This window comes from Perognathus longimembris, chromosome 26 (genome assembly GCF_023159225.1).
Source record: "Perognathus longimembris pacificus isolate PPM17 chromosome 26, ASM2315922v1, whole genome shotgun sequence".
Lineage (NCBI taxonomy): Eukaryota > Metazoa > Chordata > Mammalia > Rodentia > Heteromyidae > Perognathus > Perognathus longimembris.
The window spans coordinates 9,901,520-9,918,910 of NC_063186.1; the positions used below are offsets into that span (position 1 = coordinate 9,901,520).

General features: G+C 41.7%; 1 protein-coding gene across 2 annotated transcripts in view; it reads left to right on the top strand.

The window, feature by feature from the left end:
• Smarcc1 (SWI/SNF related, matrix associated, actin dependent regulator of chromatin subfamily c member 1) overlaps positions 1–17,391 on the top strand; it is an 87,488-nt gene that overhangs the window by 48,603 nt on the left and 21,494 nt on the right. Inside the window, exons 22-25 of one of the 2 annotated variants that reach the window (XM_048334507.1) lie at positions 5,046–5,101; positions 6,040–6,154; positions 9,010–9,161; positions 14,881–15,015. In XM_048334507.1, coding sequence (XP_048190464.1) covers positions 5,046–5,101; positions 6,040–6,154; positions 9,010–9,161; positions 14,881–15,015 — 458 coding nt within the window. Of the gene's footprint in view, positions 1–5,045; positions 5,102–6,039; positions 6,155–9,006; positions 9,162–14,880; positions 15,016–17,391 lie in introns of both variants that reach the window. The other variant, XM_048334506.1, reaches the window with a different exon arrangement.

A 17,391-nucleotide genomic window follows, 5' to 3' on the forward strand; every position in this document is an offset into this window, starting at 1 on the left:
GGCCTGTCCTGGGGCTTGGACTCAGGGCCTGAGCACTGTCCCTGGCTTCTTTTTGCTCAAGGCTAGCACTCTGCCACTTGAGCCACAGCACCACTTCTGGCCGTTTTCTATATATGTGGTGCTTGGGAATCGAACCCAGGGCTTCATGTATATGAGGCAAGCACTCTTGCCACTAGGCCATATCCCCAGCCCCTCTTTTTTTATTTTTTCCCTATTGTTCCTGGAGCTTGAACTCAGGGTAAGCACAGTCCCTGAACTCTTTTGCTCTACCACTTGAGCCACAGCTCCACTTCCAGTTTTCTAGTAGTTTATTGGAGGTAAGAGTCTCATGGACTTTTCCTGCCCAGGCTAGCTTTGAAACATGCTGCTCAGATCTCAGCCTCCTGAGTAGCTATAGCATATTACAGGCGTGAGCCACTGATGCATAGCTGACATGGCCATTTTCTGTCAACATAAAGCTTAGGATTATTCCTTTGTTACTCTCATAGCTTATGAAGTACCTCACTATTCAAGTCAATCACACTATGTGTAAAAATATAAGGCCACTGAACTTACTAAAGCAATGGGACAATATACGATCATCAATCTTAACACTGACCAATGAGCTTCACTCTTCTCCTTTTTTCTGTTGTGTTTCAGATCTGCTATACAAAATACACTGAAATGGAGACTTAACTTTTTTGTCAGTCATAGGGCTTTAACTCAGGGCCTGGGCACTCACTGTCCCTGAGCTTTGGTACTCCAGGCTAGCTCTCTGCCACTTTGAGCCACTTTTGGTTTTCTGGTGATTAATTGGAGATAAGAGTCTCTTGGACTTTCCTGCCAAGGCTGGCTTTGAATTTTCATGCTCAGGTCTCAGCCTCCTGAGTAGCGAGGATTTTAGATGTGAGCCACCAGCGCCTCACACATTCAACTTTTTAAATGTGACCCATATGACCAGGAAGAAATTAGCTGTCATTATGTAATGAAATATGTATTGTCCAGCCTTTAGAGGACTATTTTCGGGGATTTTATTTGGTGTGTATCTCTTCCTACAAGCAATTCATAGTTGAGAAGACACAGTTAATAATCTCTACTACGGAGCCCATGTTTTGTGCTAAATTACGCATACATGAAAAAAACATTGTTGTGTTGGAGGATTTGGGTATTAATTATTCCAGGAGCATTATACATAGAAAGTGCTGTAACAGTTAACACAAGGGTACGTGTAATTTTAAACTGGTTTTGAGCTGAGTGTTGGAAAAGAAGCCAGGGCGTCACTTACTTAGCAGATAAAAGCAAGTACTCTGGACCGTGAAACAATGAAAGAACAAAGACAGAGAAAGGGAAGGATTTCAGCGGGTGGGAACTAAACCAGGTTTGCCGGTTGATATTGGGCCGTGGGAGGAGTAAGTAGCCTACAGAGGTGGACTAGAAGTGATTTTAGAGGAGAAAACGGAGGGCCCGTGAGCGTGGGCTGTCCCTTGCCGGCTTTTTGCGGTGCTCGCTCCTCCGTGTAAGCAATGACATGACCAGGCCCCCAGTCCTGAGCAAGCTCCTGCTTTGTGCCTCCTCTTCCTCCTCATAGGCCAGAATTGTACTAATATGTCAACACTTGCCTCTCCTGTATACTCAAAAAAAAAAAATTGACATCTTCGGTGTATATTTTTTTTTAACATCAGCTGATGTAATTCTAGGAGTCAGATTGCCAAGAGCATATTTCTCTACCTGTCAGAGCTGAATGACTTTATTATATACATATATATGGCTCTGCTTTTGTGAAAGAAGGCAAGTTATTATGGAAATCGTTTTGCTCTTGTGACCCCTGGACATTTCCCATGAAGAATATTCAGTTTAGGAAAGAGCAAAATGCAGCCATAAATAGCTATACCTGAAGAAAAGCACAATTAGTTTTTCTTGGGTCCATTGGAATAAAAAGGTCAAGTCAGAGGAATGAGAAAAACAAAAACAAAAAAAAACACTGGGTGACATATTCTTAAACAATCACAATGTCTTGGAGGAGTAAGTACTGTGGGTAAGTGCTAGTCTAGAGATGGGCATACTTGGTATTTTGTCATTATGTTGTCTTTGGGTTTTGTTTTGTTGCGAGACCTGGGGCTTGAACTTGGGGCCTGAGCTCTGTCCCTGAGTTTCTTTTGCTCAAAGCTAGCACTGTACCACCTGAGCCACAGCACCACTTCTGGCTTTTTCTTTGTATGTGGTGCTGAGGAGTCAAACCCACGGTTTCCTGCATGCTAGGCAAGCACTCTACCACTAAGCCACATTCCCAGCCTGGTTGTCTTTGTGTCCATAGTGGGACATGAAGTTGGCACTGTTCCTTAGCTTTTTTGTTTCAACTCTTGAGTCATATCTATACATTTGCCTTTTTATGGGTTAGATAAAAGTCTCAAGGACCTTCCTGTCTGGGCTGACTTCAAATTGGGATCCTCAGATCTCAGCCTCTTGAGTAAGATGGATTTCCAAGCGTGAGCCGCTGGTGCCCACGTATAGGTTGGTTTTGAAGGGTATAGATAGGGAAGTAAACAGAATAGCAGTAGCATGATTCAGTTTTTTTGTTCTACAGTATTAATCACTGACACAAATGAGTGTGTAGAATAGGGTGTTTCACTTAATAAATAACCAGTTTCTCTTCAGGATCTGTCATTACATAAAACATTGTTTTATTAAGTATATAGCTATTTTGCAATATTCTCTTCATCAACTTAACTTTCCCCATTTTCCTCAGCCATTTACAAAATGATTTCTAGACCTCTTCTCATGGTTTTTCTAACCACATTACTATATCAGCTTTGGCTGCTGCTACTTTGTTTTATGTCATGTACCTTCTTGTTTAAGTGAAAATCGTGAAACTCTTTATCTCCAATGAACCACCACAAAGCTGGAAGTCAAGCTGTGGCTAGAGTGGTAGCCTAAAGTGGAAACCAGCTGTGAGTTGGCATCTGAGAATGGGGGCACGCACGGGTGGACACACACACACACACACACACGTGTATGCTGTAATAGAGGGGTTTTCTTTAAGTATAGTTACAAAATAGAACCCACTTTATGTACTCTGCTACATAGGTCTTTTGAGAAGCACAAAGCACACGTTTTAAGGAGCTATGACCTTCGGAACCTGAGCCCTTACATAGGCTCTGCCCTAAATATTTCATCCTCATATGAATACATCATAATATTATGTAACTGTTCATCTTGGAATTACAGCTAATTAAAGAGTTGCTACCAAATTTTGCCTTCCTTACAATGGAGAAAGTGTGTAATCTTTTGGAATGTGAGTCTATGTAAATCATAGGATATCTTTTCAAAAGTATCTATCTTTGAAAAAAAAATCATTGCGTTTTTCCCACATAAGACATTTTTGGTCTACAGTTGAGCCGCCTTAGCCAACATAGCCTAATGCATATTCAGCTGAGAGGAACCTCTCAGGTTTTTGGTTTGTCTTAAACCTATTGAATTTCATTTTCTGTTCATGATCTATCAGGACTCTTCCTTATTATATTGTAATGTGTCTGGATGTAAGTTACATATTTCAGTCTGAACTGAGAGTTAGAACATTACCAATATTTTCAGTCACTGCTCCTCCTTTATCAAATCACCTCACCTTCCCACTCCCAACAGGAGGGATCCTAAATTTTGAAGATCATTCTAAACACCTAAGTGACTTTTACCACAAACACATGCACTTAAACAACATATGTTAGACGTAATTTTGCTTGTTTTTAATCTTTATAAAACATGGTGCATTTAGATTTTTCAGTCTTGATTTTTTTTTTTTTCTGAAGCAATGGGGTTGTGCTATATTGGTGTTGGGGTGTTGGTTTCTTTGTGTTGCCATAAGGGTTTCTGCTGAATAGCCTAGGCTGGCCTGGAACTTGCTACATACATATGCAAAGATCCCCTCAAACTCTCAGTCTTCCTATTGCACTTTCCCAAGTGCTTGGAATGTAGGCATGGACAGCCATACCTAGACCCTGTAGCCTTTTACCTTTACTCCCATCAAATACTGTGAGCTGGACACAGGTGACTCACCCCTTTAATCCTGGCTAGTTACAAGGCTAATTATAAAGCTAAGATCTGGGGATTGCAGTTTGAGGGCAAACTGTGAAAGAAAGTTTGCGAGACAATTCCAATTAACCAACAAAAAAGGCAATTCAAGCTGTGGCTCCACTGAACACCAGCCTTGAGCAAAAAAGATGGGGACAGAGCCTGGGCCCTGAGCTTGGGGACACACACACACTCACAACAGAATCAGAATATCCCAGATTTAGTTCTTAAATTACTTATCAGAGTCATGTATCTTTTTTTGTTGTTGTTGCCAGTCCTGGTGCTTGAACTTAGGACCTGAGTACTGTACCTGGCTTCTTTTTGCTCAGCACTAGCACTCTATCCACTACTTGAGCCACAGTGCCACTTCTGGCCGTTTTCTATTTATGTTGTGCTGGGGAATTTAACCCAGGGCTTCATGTATACGAGGCAAGCACTCTTGGCACTAGGTCATATTTCCAGCCCAGAGTCATGTATCTTACAACTACAAGGCCTGAGTTTTTTTGTTTTGTTTATTTGTTTTTCTCAACACTAGCGAGCTACCTCTTGAGCCACAGCTCCACTTTTGGCTCTTCTGGTGTTTAATTGGAGATAACAGATCTCAGCCTCTTGAGTAGCTAGGATTACAGGCCTGAGCTACCAGCACCCAGTTAAATAATAAATTGTTGGCTTTTTTTTTTCTGCTTCTAAGGTGGGGTTGTGGTTTTTTGTTTTTGTTTTTTAACTCTCCCTCCTCCTCCCCCCCCCCGCCACCCCCCCCCCAATCCTGGGGACACGGTAAGCACTCTACTAGGCCATGTTCCCAGCCCATCTTTCTTACTCTTATGCTTACAAAAAAGTATTTTCACAAGTTAGACCTATTCATGTGTAATAGGTCTAGAAAGTATGATTATTTTGGGGCCTTAGCACTCTCATCAACGATATTAATTGTGTTCCAGATACTCTTACTGCATAGTTCATTCTTGCCCTTTTTCATGCTTTTTTTCGCCTTTTACATCTAGAAGGATCTGAAGAGGAAAAGATGGAAACAGATGCTGATGGTCAGCAGCCTGAGAAGGTAAAGCTTATTTAAGTTGTTCTATAGCTGAAAAGCCACACGTGCTTTTTCTAAATGATGACTTGGAATTTTATTTTACTATATATATATATATATATATATATGTTTTGTTGTTTTTTTTTGTTTTGTTTTGTGTTTTTTTGCTTGTCCTGTGCTTGGACTCAGGACCTGAGCACTGTCCCTGGCTTCTTTTTGCTCAAGGCTAGCACTCTGCCATTTGAGCCACAGCACCACTTCTGGCCATTTTCTATATATGTGGTGCTGGGGAATTGAACCCAGGGCTTCATGTATATGAGGCAAGCCCTCTTGCCACTGGGCCATATTCCCAGCCCCATTCTTTATAATTTTTGATCCCCTTCCAGGGTCTAAGAGACTATTAGTAGTTCTGTGCACCACTTAGAATTTATTACTTGTGGTATAGTTTTTAGTTTTCACACAGTACAGGACCTTCACCTGAACCACCTATTGAAACTTTTTTTTTTCTTGCCAGTCCTGGGGTTTGAACTCAGTGCCTGAGCACTGTCCTTGGCTTCTTTTTGCTCAAGGCTAGCACTCTACCACTTGAGCCACAGCACCATTTCCAGCTTTTTCTATATATGTGGTGCTGAGGTATCGAACCCAGGGCTTCACATATGTGAGGTGAGCACTCTACCACTAAGCCACTTTCCCAGCTGTGATCACTGTTCCTTTATTATGTTTCTTCTAAAATTATCAATATGTGATAGACTGTCATTTCTTCTGGCAGCATTACATCTTGCTTCTTGGTTGATAATATGAAATTCAAATTCTTAAAATGACTAGTTATAATTTAAGTACTGATTTTTTAAATCTATGAGTTCTTAGTTTCATCTCTTCCTGTACCTGGCCCTTCTGAATCTAATCCACTTTTAGTCTAAGGTAGTATCACTCTGTAATTCTTTTGTTTTGACTTCCTTCAGGCAAAAAATAAAATGGAAAATGAAACCGAGGAAGGTGAAAAAGCCCAAGATGGAGAAAATGAGAAAAGTAGTGAAAAGGAACAAGATAGTGAAGTCAGTGAGGACATTAAATCAGGTAACTTGAGAAGCACCAAAAGGGACTGAAGAAATAGCGAGAACTCATATGTATCCATCCTTGTTTATTTGAGGTTTTTTTCTAAATGTAAATTTACAGAATTATGCTGTCTCATTCGACAGCTAGGTACTGCCTTTTCTTTTGTTCTTCATATGTTCAACTTAATTCAAATCCTGTCTTGTCCTAATCCTTTGGCTGTGTGGGTAATAAAAAATATAGTGGATTCAGAAACAAGAAAACTGCCCAGCACCAGTGGTTCAGGCCTATAATCCTAGCTGCTTGGAAGGCTTAGATCTGATGATTGTGGTTCAGAGGCAACCCAGGCAGGAAAGTCCATGAAACTCATATCTCCAGTTAACCACCAGAAAACCAGAAGTGACACTATAGGTCCAAGTAGTAGAGCACTAGCATTGAGCAAAGAAACTCAGGACAGTGCCCAGGCCTTGAGTTCGTGCCCCACAAACTACCACAAAAAAGGCGGGGGGAAAGCTGACAGCCATGCCTGCATTGTGATAGGTGTATCTGTAAGTGTATATGTGGTGAAGAGGAACAATCCAAGAAGCGGCTAGTGAGAGAGCACCGTAGCTCCCCATATACAATGCATAACCTCTGTAATCTAATTATGTTGTTGAAGTTACTTACAAACAGGATTTGTACCCATTCACACTACAGCTCTTCAATATGTTGGCTGGTGCAAGGATGTATGTCTATTAAAAATGGAATCAGGTGCTGGGAATATGGCCCAGTGGTAGAATGCTCGCCTCCTAAACATGAAGCCCTGGGTTCCATTTCTGAGCACCACATATATAGAAAAGGCCAGAAGTGGTACTGTTGTTCAGGTGGTAGAGTGCTAACCTTGAGCAAATAGAAGCCAGAGACAGTGCTCAGGCCCTGAGTTCAAGCCCCATGACTGGCCAAAAAAAAAAGAAATGGAATCATGGATACAATAGAATTTGGAAAATATATGTTCTCTGTTTCCTTCTTCCCTTGCTCTATTCCTGCTCTATTCTTCTCCCTCCCACCCAACCATCCTCAGGTTTGAACTCAGAGCTTTGTTGTTAGTCCCTGGTTCATCTTGTTTTGTTCATCTTGGTTTTTGTTTTAGTTTTAGTTTTGGTTAGTCATGGGGCCTGAACTCAGGGTCTGGGCACTCTACCACTTTGAGCTATAGCACTACTTCCAGTTTTCTGGTGGTTAATTGGAGATAAGAGTCTCACAAGGGCTTTTCTGCCTGGGCTGGCTTTGAACCTCACTCCTCAGATCTCAGCCTCCTGAGTAGCTAGGATGACAGGTATAAACCACTGGTGCCTGGCTCTCTTTTTTTCTTGCACATAAGTCCATCCTTTTTCTTTTTTTTTCTTTGTTTGTTTCCTGGTTATTTTGGAGCCTATTCAGTTTTCTTCCTGGAGTGGCTTTGAACTGTATTCCTTGGGATTGCTTCCTCCTAGTAGCTAGCCTGATGTCTGTGGGCCGATAATGCCTTACTGAAGATACTTTTTTTGCCAGTCCTGGGGCTTGAACTCGGGGCCTGAACACTACTGTTCTTGGCTTCCTTTTGCTCAAGGCTAGCGCTCTACCACTTGAGCCACAGTGCCACTTTCGGCTTTTTCTGTTTATGTGGTGTTGAATCAAACCAACCCAGGGCTTCATGCATGCTAGGCAAGCACTCTACCACGAAGCCACCTTCCCAGCCCCAAGATACTTCTTACTTTTATCCAGAGATTACTTCTCAAGATTTTCTTCCCAAAATGAGTCCGTGGTTACAGTTCCAGGGTTGGTTGGTTTAGGTTTAGTGAGAAGGATGTAAGTTGAAGGCAATTGCTTATCTACATTAGGAGCAACTATTTGCTACCCTGCTCTGGAAGCAATAATCACAAAGGCAGGCAGCTTAGGGAAAAGAAGTATGTTGGACACCTGCTGATTTATGCTTTTTTTCATTGTGGAGAAAAAGCAATAACAAAGAATCACTCTCTGGACCTAAAGGAACTCAGCTCTGAAAAGAAAGACCAAGTCAGAATGTACCTCAGGTACAGCTCATGGACGGTATGAAGATAGAGGAATGCTTACAGCACGAGACGCTGAAATAGACTGCCTCGAGACACTGCACAGAAAACTGCCAGAGTTGGGAACTACAAATCATGATGAAAAAAATCAAGTAATGGATAATTAAGGCAGAGTACAATGATGTTTTCCCCCAGATGTGCAGTTTAACCAATCACGCAAGTCATTAAAACACAAATTGTAAAGACAATGCAAACCATATTAAATGATTGATGAGACAAAACACAGAGAAGTATTAGGATACATTTGATGAGCTGTAAGGGCATGTGTTAGAAAATAAAACAGAATGAAGATAAAAAACACCAGCAAGACTAAAATATTTTAAAAAAAATCTGTAGTACCTATATTGAACTTGAGTTCAAATCCCACTAGCCCATGTGTCTTCTCTGTCTGCCTCCATACTCCAAATACCTGTCATTTCATTGTCACTGTCAGCTGCTTGTGTTCATCTCAGGTTTGCGCAAATAACTATTCTTAATGTTTAATTCCCTCTAGTTTTAGGGCTAGAGCATTCTGTTAGCTAGTGAACAGGCATATGGGTCTAAATTCCCCTGAATTTTCCTTTAGGTCTAAGGGAACTACACAGAGAGCTTAGGGCAGTGATGGCAAGACAGTGTTCTATTTTAAGCTATATCCCAGATAGAGGCATACTTAAAAGTGTGAAAATTTAAAGAAAAAAAGGGGGGGGGTTGCAACATTAGTCCTAGTTTGTCGTATGGCAAAGGTGAAAGGGTAAGATGGATTATTGTACCTGGGCTACAGTGATAATAACGTTTTCTGATATTTTTCAGAAGAAAAGGAAACTGAAGAGAACAAGGAACTCTCTGATACATGTAAAGAAAGAGAAAGTGATACCGGAAAGAAGAAAGTAGAACATGAGATTTCTGAAGGAAATGTTGCCACAGCCGCAGCAGCTGCTCTTGCCTCAGCTGCCACCAAAGCCAAGGTTTGCCCCTGACAGCCCTCTTTCTCCCGTGCTCTCTTAAGCCATGAATAGTCATATTGTTTTTAGTTAATTGGGAACATTTAGTATAAAGCTCCTTGCTCCCAATAGGCGATCACTATTGGCTTGAATGGCATTTCTAGGTTAAATTCTCAAGCAGGAGGAAAAGGGTGGAATAAATGTAGTTGCACTGGGGAGTTCAAGTAGTTAAAAAAAGGATAGATCGCGTCCTAATGGGTGGATTTTTTTTTCCATCTCATTCACTGTGTCATTTACCTTTGTGAAGACTTCAAGGCAAATGTGGAGGTCTCTCCAAGGAGTCGATTGTCTCCTGTTTTTCATTTGCCTTCAGAGCTGGTCTTGGGCCATTATTCCTATAATTCCTACCAGATTGAAATATTTATTATTTTTAAAGCAAAAATCTGTTTTCTTGTATAAATACTTTGCCCTGGTATTACGGACTGAAAGGAAAGAGGGGACCTAAAATAGCTCTTTTTCTTCTTGAATTTGCCAGCTTTTCTGGGGGTGGTTTTTTTCTATTTATAACACTGTATCGACTGCATAGCATATTTAAGAAGACAAGAAAATGTTATTTTCCCTGCTTAGTGTTAATTTAGCATGTTAAGACATTCCAACATGAATATATGAAATTTTTAGAAATCTTTTCACCTTTTATCTGTTCTACCTCAGAACAAGTTTCCTTCCATTGTAGATTACCACATTTCAAGAGGCAGTAGTTACTGGAACATTCCTAATCTCTTTATGTTGAGCTGTTTTTGACCCTTGGGTAAAGATGTTCTTCCAGGTGTTTAATCTGGGGAGCATGATTCCTAACAGACGACACACAGGAACTCAAATCCCAGAAGGCCATTGTGAGCACTAACTCACCTGACCCAGCGCCAGATGGACTGGGGAAGAGGTCTTCACAGACCTCATTAATTCTCAGTCAACCCAGACCAGATACTACATCAAAAATAACCTTTTTTTGTTCTTCACCTTTTCTTGAAGGTTAACTTATCATTCAGATAAATGGAAAGATTAAAAAGTCTGCAGCTCAGTGACTTTCTCAAAATTTAAGCCCACCTCTATAAGCACCACCACCCACTTCCAACCCTCCAGAAGCATCCTCCTCATTGTCCTGTGCAGTCACTGTGCCTCTCCCCAAGAGAGGCTTCCAGCCTGTCTCCCAACACCATAGGTTAGTTCCTTTTTTTGTTGTTACTCTACATAAAAAGAATCCCATAGTACAAATGGGATTTTTTTTTTTTGAGGTGCAGGAGTTTGTACTCAGGGCCTTGTACTTGCTTTCCAGCCCTATGAACAGGAGACTTTAAAAAAGAAAACTCCTCTTGAAATACTGATAATTAAAGACTTATTTGTTCAGTAACTGCCTGGTCTTTCTTAGCCTAAAAGTTCAAACTCTTAAGGAATCATGAACTGTCTATCGGAGAATTTCGGCACACTTTCTTCACCAATTGTGGTTTTTCTTACCGATTATTTTCCCCTTTTATGCCTCTGTTTTGTGGCTTTTTTGTGTATTGTATGAGAAAGAAATGAAATAGTAGAGCACCGTAGGACCGTTGTATGATGTCCCTTGGGTCTCATAGCTGTTACTGTGTCCAACTTTGGGCTGGAAAAAAAATGGGTCTGTTGGCTGAGAAGGTGGCTTAGTAGTAGAGTGCTTGTCTAGCACGCACGAAGCCCTGGGTTCGATTCCTCAGTACCATATAAACTGAAAAAGCCAGAAATGGCGCTGTGGCTCAAGTGGTAGAGTACTAGCTAGCCTTGAGCAAAAGAAGCTCAGGGACAGTGCCCAGGCCAGGAGTTCAATCCCCACTACTGACGTGCATAAATTAAATACATAAATAAATGTATGTGTCTGTTGTATGGCACTGACCATCTTACAACTATTTGACTAGAGGCTGCATAATAATTTTGTAGATTATTAAATCTGACCCTTTGCTAATTCTTACAAAGTTGAGAATGCTGTGCAGACATTGTTTTCTAGGTCACTGAATTTTCACTCCCTCCTCATCAAGCACTCTCACATTTCTAATCGCTGCTAGGAGTTTATGTTTTTATTTTTGAAACATTGATTTTCCTCTGATCTGTGCAAACAGTACAAATGCTCATGGTCTATGACTTGGTACATGTGAACTGTTTAGTACCACTTCCAGCTGGATCTGATACATTTCACAGCACATAATCATTTTTGTGCTCCATGGTAATCAGGGATAAGGAACTCACCTAAATTACTGTAATTAGTCTAGCATATCCAGCCAATCCAAGTTTCCCTAACTCTCATTATGTTCTTCTGTGTCTATAAACAGCTTTATTATTAAGAGTTTGTCACCCTCGGACATGGAGCGGTAATTAGAGCCTCTAGCTCTAGCTCCTGAACAGATGAGGTACTATGTTCTCTGCCTTCTCCCCAGACTTGTCATAGGAAAGGCTCTTCAGGAACGACCCATTTGTGCGTTGCCCCTCCTGCCAAGCTGTGAATTGCCACCTGCAGAAAGGCTATAGCAGGACACTGCCAGCTGGGTACTCTGGGTTTCCTCCTTTGTAGGCATTTAAGCTTAGCGGGAAAGAAAAGATGGATAACTATTGGTGGAATAAACCAGAAACCCCAGAACCTAGAATACAAGCTCTTTTTCAGCAGTAACAATCAGTTCTTCCAAGAGAGCAGAGATCACCCTTTCTTGAGAACACAGACATTTACCTTCCATTTATTTATAAATGGCTTCATATCCTTATGCCCTCCAATGGCAACAAGTAGTTTTATGTTCATGATAATTGGCTCTGAGCCCTGATTAGCAGGAAGATACTTTTTTTTTTTAACCCATCAGAAATAGAACTTGCTCTCTTTTATGTGTGAAATTCCTTCTTGAGATGGGAACGTTATTGCTGTTATTTGACTTGGGGTCACAAGGCTTCTCCTTGTGTCACAGGTATGTGTCGGTTAAAGACAATTTATAGTAAGTACATTGGGCATGGATATGGATATCATAACTGCTAATACTGGAACACGGAGAGGACACGGAAGGCTGGCATCACTCGTTCTCCACACATCCTCTTTAAGATCCTAGCCTGTGACACGTTGTCTAAGAACTGTTCTAAAGACTGAGGAGAGTGTTACAAGTAAAATAAATGGGAATCTGCTAGTGTCTTGGATGACTTGTAACCCCAGATAAGTCATAACTCCCAATATACTCTACTACTCAAAAGATTATGTCCAAACTCAACGTAAGGAGACATAGAGAACCCCTGTGGATGGAATTCATGCCAGTTTAACCCACTACAGTCTATCCTTTGGTCACAAATCGTACAACCTTCTCTCACTTGCAAAATAACCATTCCAAGGCTATACCATTGCACTATGGTATCATGTTGGGGTTGGAGGTCCAGATCTTATCAAAACAAGGTCCAGGGTTCTGGAGGCTCATAGGGGTAGGGGTATGGCAGCTCTTTTAAGTGTTGGAGTTATGAATGTCGAGATTGTATGTCCTAAATCTATTTCAGTCAGCCTCACCCCTTCTGTCACTCTCCCTTCTCCCTTTCTGCCCTTCCCAAAACAATTTCAACAGACTCCATTGTTTTATTTTCATAGTTGCAATTAGTCTGTTTTGACTATATTCAGCCTCTTTCATCTTTGTTAGCCCAGCCCCCTCCCACCATTATCTACCACTCATTCCTGGTTTCTTGATCAGAGCCCAGTCATACTCCTTAAGAGATTTTTTTCTTTTTTTTTTTTAATGTACTCTAACTGGGTATGGTGGCACATGTCTGTAATCCTAGTACCTAGGAAGCTGAGGCCAGCCTTAGCTACATAGTGATTTCCTCTTTTAAAAAAAGGGGGGGGGGGTGTGGAACGGGCCTGGGAATATGGCCTAGTGGCAAAGAGTGCTTGCCTCCTATACATGAAGCCCTAGGTTCGATTCATCAGCACCACATACATAGAAAAAAAACGGCCAGAAGTGGCGCTGTGGCTCAAGTGGCAGAGTACTAGTCTTGAGCAAAAAAAAAGGGGGGTGGGGAGGAAGTAGTAGAGTGCTTGCCTAGCAGGCACAAAGCCCTGGGTTTAGTTCCTCAGTACCACATAAATAGAAAAACCCAGAAGTAGTGCTGTGGTTCAAGTAGTAGAGGGCTAACCTGGAGCCAAAGAAGCTTTAGGGACAGCGCCCAGGCACTGAGTTCAAACCTCAGGACTGTTAGAAAAACAAGCTAGGCTTGCAATCCGGTCATAGAGAACTTACCTAGCATCTGTAGGACCCTGGATTCAATCCCTATACTGTTTGGGGTTTTTTTGTTGTTGTTGTTTTTCTGTTTTTAAAAAAACAACAACAAAACCATAGTTGGCACCAGTGCCTCATACAAGCTCCTTGGGAGGTAAGAGCTAGGGCATCATGATTTGATGCCAACCTGGGTAAAAGTTGTCAAGACCCCCATCTCAAGCAATAACTTAAATTGGTCATGGTGATGTGTACCTCCTATCCTAGCCATGCAGGAGGCAGAGATCAGGAAAATTAGGCCAATGCAGTCCAAAAAAAAAACCCTCATAAGACCCCCATCTCCACAGAAAAGGTAGGGCTTGGTGATGATGCTTCTGTCCTCCCAGCTGCTGCTTTCTCTCTCCTGGCTGTCTCTTGAGTCGTGTGTCTGGTCACCCTGGCTCTTTGTTGAAATCAGAGTCTCATGGACTTTTCTGCCTAGGCTGACTTCAAACCATAATCCTCCAGAGCTCAGCTTCCTAAGTAGTTAGGATTACAAGTATAAGTCACCAACTCCCAGCTTTCCTTCTGCTTTTTGATTATAAGCATTTTTAAATGTAAGTTCTTACTTTGAGATTGATGGTCCATTGACTTAATTTTTGTATATGGTATGAGGTAGTAGGGGTTGTGATCCAGACTCATCCTGCCCCCAGTACCTCTTGTCCAGCTTCAGTGTCTCCTTTATCTTTTTAAATAATTGTTCTTGTGTTTGTTTATTTTTATTGTTTTATATTTTGTTTATATTGGGGTTTGACTTAGGACCTGGTACTTGCTAGGCAGGCACTCTACCATTTGAGCCACACCCCTAGCCCCGGTCCTGTTTGTCCTCAACCTATTGTTGAAACACACACACACACCACCACCACCCACCCACACACACACACACACACACACACACACACACACACACCACCCCTCAAGAATTCAGAGCTTCATTCATTCTTAGGTTTTGCCTGCAACTTCTGTATCTCATTGTCTATTATGGCAATTCCCTACACTAGCTGCAACATTGACACGTGCAGAAAGTAAAACTTCATTTAGTCACCATTGACACTATTTGTATCAGGGTGTTTCGTGCTGAAGAGACTTAATTGCCTGCCTGTCCCTAGGAAACTCATAGGGAAGAAAAGGTGTTGGGGGGGAGACACAGCAAAGGGTGAGATGTACCTTCTTTTTGACTCATCAGTACTCCTAGCTTACACTTTACCCCTTGATAGGCTCTTTGATGGAAAGAGTTTCCATGGGAGGAGTTTCCTTTAATCCCCTAAAAGCATTAGTTTCCTCTCTCTGAATACTAAAACTTGAGAGGCAGTTATTTTTAATAGAAACAAGTGCTTGGTAGAAACAAACAAGGCACATTCTTAATTACATAATTTTCCTGCAAACTTCAGCATTTTCTTATATGTATTTCTTAAAGTATTTGCCTAACTTACTTGATCTTTTGCCTTTAGCACCTGGCTGCTGTGGAAGAAAGAAAAATCAAGTCCCTCGTAGCTCTCCTGGTTGAGACACAAATGAAGAAACTAGAGATCAAACTTCGACATTTTGAAGAGCTGGAAACTATCATGGACAGAGAGAAAGAAGCTGTAAGTAAGGAGAATCCCGTGGGGAATTTGGTCATTCATCCTTGATCAGCTTTCAAAAATGTAAATTAGGGTAGTACTTGAGTGCTGGTCTATGCACAAATCTGTCACTTTTGTCTCTCACTTATCCTTTCCAAAGAGGATTATTAGCTAAATAGTAGAAAGTAGATACGAACTTATCTTCAGAGCCTATGATCCCTCAGATCTGATCTTGGACATTCTCGTAAGGCCAAGAAATGTATGAGAATGGCCAAAAATGAGAAAGGACCCTACTACAAAGCATGAAACTATACAAAGGAAAAGAACACTTGGTTATCTTGAGGAAAATTTTATAGGAAATAAAGCTAGACTTTTGGGAAATTTTTTCTTTGTAGTTGGGGTAGTAGGTGATGGCAATTGATTTCCGGGGCCTCCTACATGCTGGACAAGCACTCCACTATTGACCTCCATGCCCAACCTTCTCCCGTGCCATCATTCCCTTCCTCCCTCCCACCCCCCCGTGCCGTGCTCCTGCCTCAGCCTTCAGAGCTGCTGAGAATACAGCAAGCACCACCCATCTGGCTTTGACTTGTTTCCTGGTAAATTCTAACCAAAATACACATGACATATAAAACAGCACAACTGGAAATGGGAAAATACTGCCTAACACAAAAGGCTGGCTTACTTGAATTCTTTCATGTTTGGCCTTCCTTTGCTTTTTTTTTTTTTTTGGCCAGTCCTGGGCCTTGGACTCAGGGCCTGAGCACTGTCCCTGGCTTCTTCTTGCTCAAGGCTAGCACTCTGCCACTTGAGCCACAGCGCCACTTCTGGCCATTTTCTGTATATGTGGTGCTGGGGAATCGAACCCAGGGCCTCATGTATACGAGGCAAGCACTCTTGCCACTAGGCCATATCCCCAGCCCCCCTTCCTTTTCTTAATTGCCCTTTGATATTAGCTGCATTTTATGATAGGAAAATTCTTTGTACAGGACAGTCCCTAGCACTGCCTAATGAATGTCAACAGCCCCGCTATAGTCATTTCTTATTGCTATATAAAATCCTACCCAATGCTTACTGACTAAAAGGGTATTTATTATCTCATATCTTTTCTGAATAATTCAAAAGGATAAGAATGTGCAGGAACACCCAGAAGGGAAGGAAGACACTATCTTTTTTTTTTTTTTTTGTCATGGCCTAGGCTCCCTGAGCTCTTTTGCTTAAGTCTAGCACTCTATCACTGTGAGCCACAACTCTACTTCTGGTTTTGGGGGAATTCATTAGAGATAAGAGTGTCACGGACTTTCTTTCCCAGGGTGGTTTTGAACTGGGATCCTCAGATCTCAGCTTCGTGAGTAGCTAGGATGGCATGTGTGAGCCACTAGGGCCTGGCCATTAGCATCTAGCGCTTTCTAATTCATAAACAAGCCAGTCCTCTCATCTTAATGTGCAGAGTTGGTCGTTCTTTTCTTGGGAAATGAACGGGCCCACTCATTGTGGAGCCTCCTCACTCCCAGCCAAGTCTCTTTGAGCTGCTGTGCCCGGGGTTTACTGTAAAAGGCACTCCTGCCCAGCTCCTTCCACTCCCAGCTGCTGTGGGACAGCTTGCTTAATTTAAACACTTGATTTTGTTTAACTGTCTGTAGATTTAATTTTCTCATACTATCAGAATTAAAGTTGTTTTTCTCTAGTGATTTAACATCAGAAGTGTCTTGGATCTTAAGTATTTAGCAGTGAATGAAATTATTACATCTCATTGGTATCATGAGTTCAGCCATAATTAGTGATCTGATAAAGTGTGAATATAGAGGAAGATGGTTATGAAAGTTAACAGGGAAATGGCATAGGCAAAAGCATCAAACTTAAGGGAAGATGCTAAGCTAGCCATGAGTTGTCTAAACTGGCACACGCAGCAGTCGAGAGCAATTTTCAGTCCTGGCTGTTTGGAGGACTTGAATTTGCTGAGAGAACTAGAGTGTTTGGGCTTTGCCTAAAACAGTGCAGTTGGTTTTTAAAAAGAAAAAATTACTCGAGGCTGGGAATGTGACTTAGTGGTAGAGTGCTTGCCTCGCATGTACAAAGCCCTGGGTTCGATTCCTCAGCACCATGTAAACAGAAGAAGTGGGAAGTGGCGCTGTGGCTGAAGTGGTAGAGTTCTAGCCTTGAGCAAAAGGAAGCCAGGGATAGTGCTCAGGCCCCGGGTTCAAGCCCCAGGACTGGCAAAAAAATAATACTCTGAGCCAAGTGTGAATTGGCTTCTGGACTAAGTGCTGCCTTGGTTTCTTGAAGTTTATTTAGAGAGGAGCAGAAACTGTGTATCTTCAGAAAAGAAAGGCAAAGCTGTAAGACATGCAGCCTGTGCTTAAAAAGGTGAGAGAAAGACAGTGACAGAGAAAGGGAGAA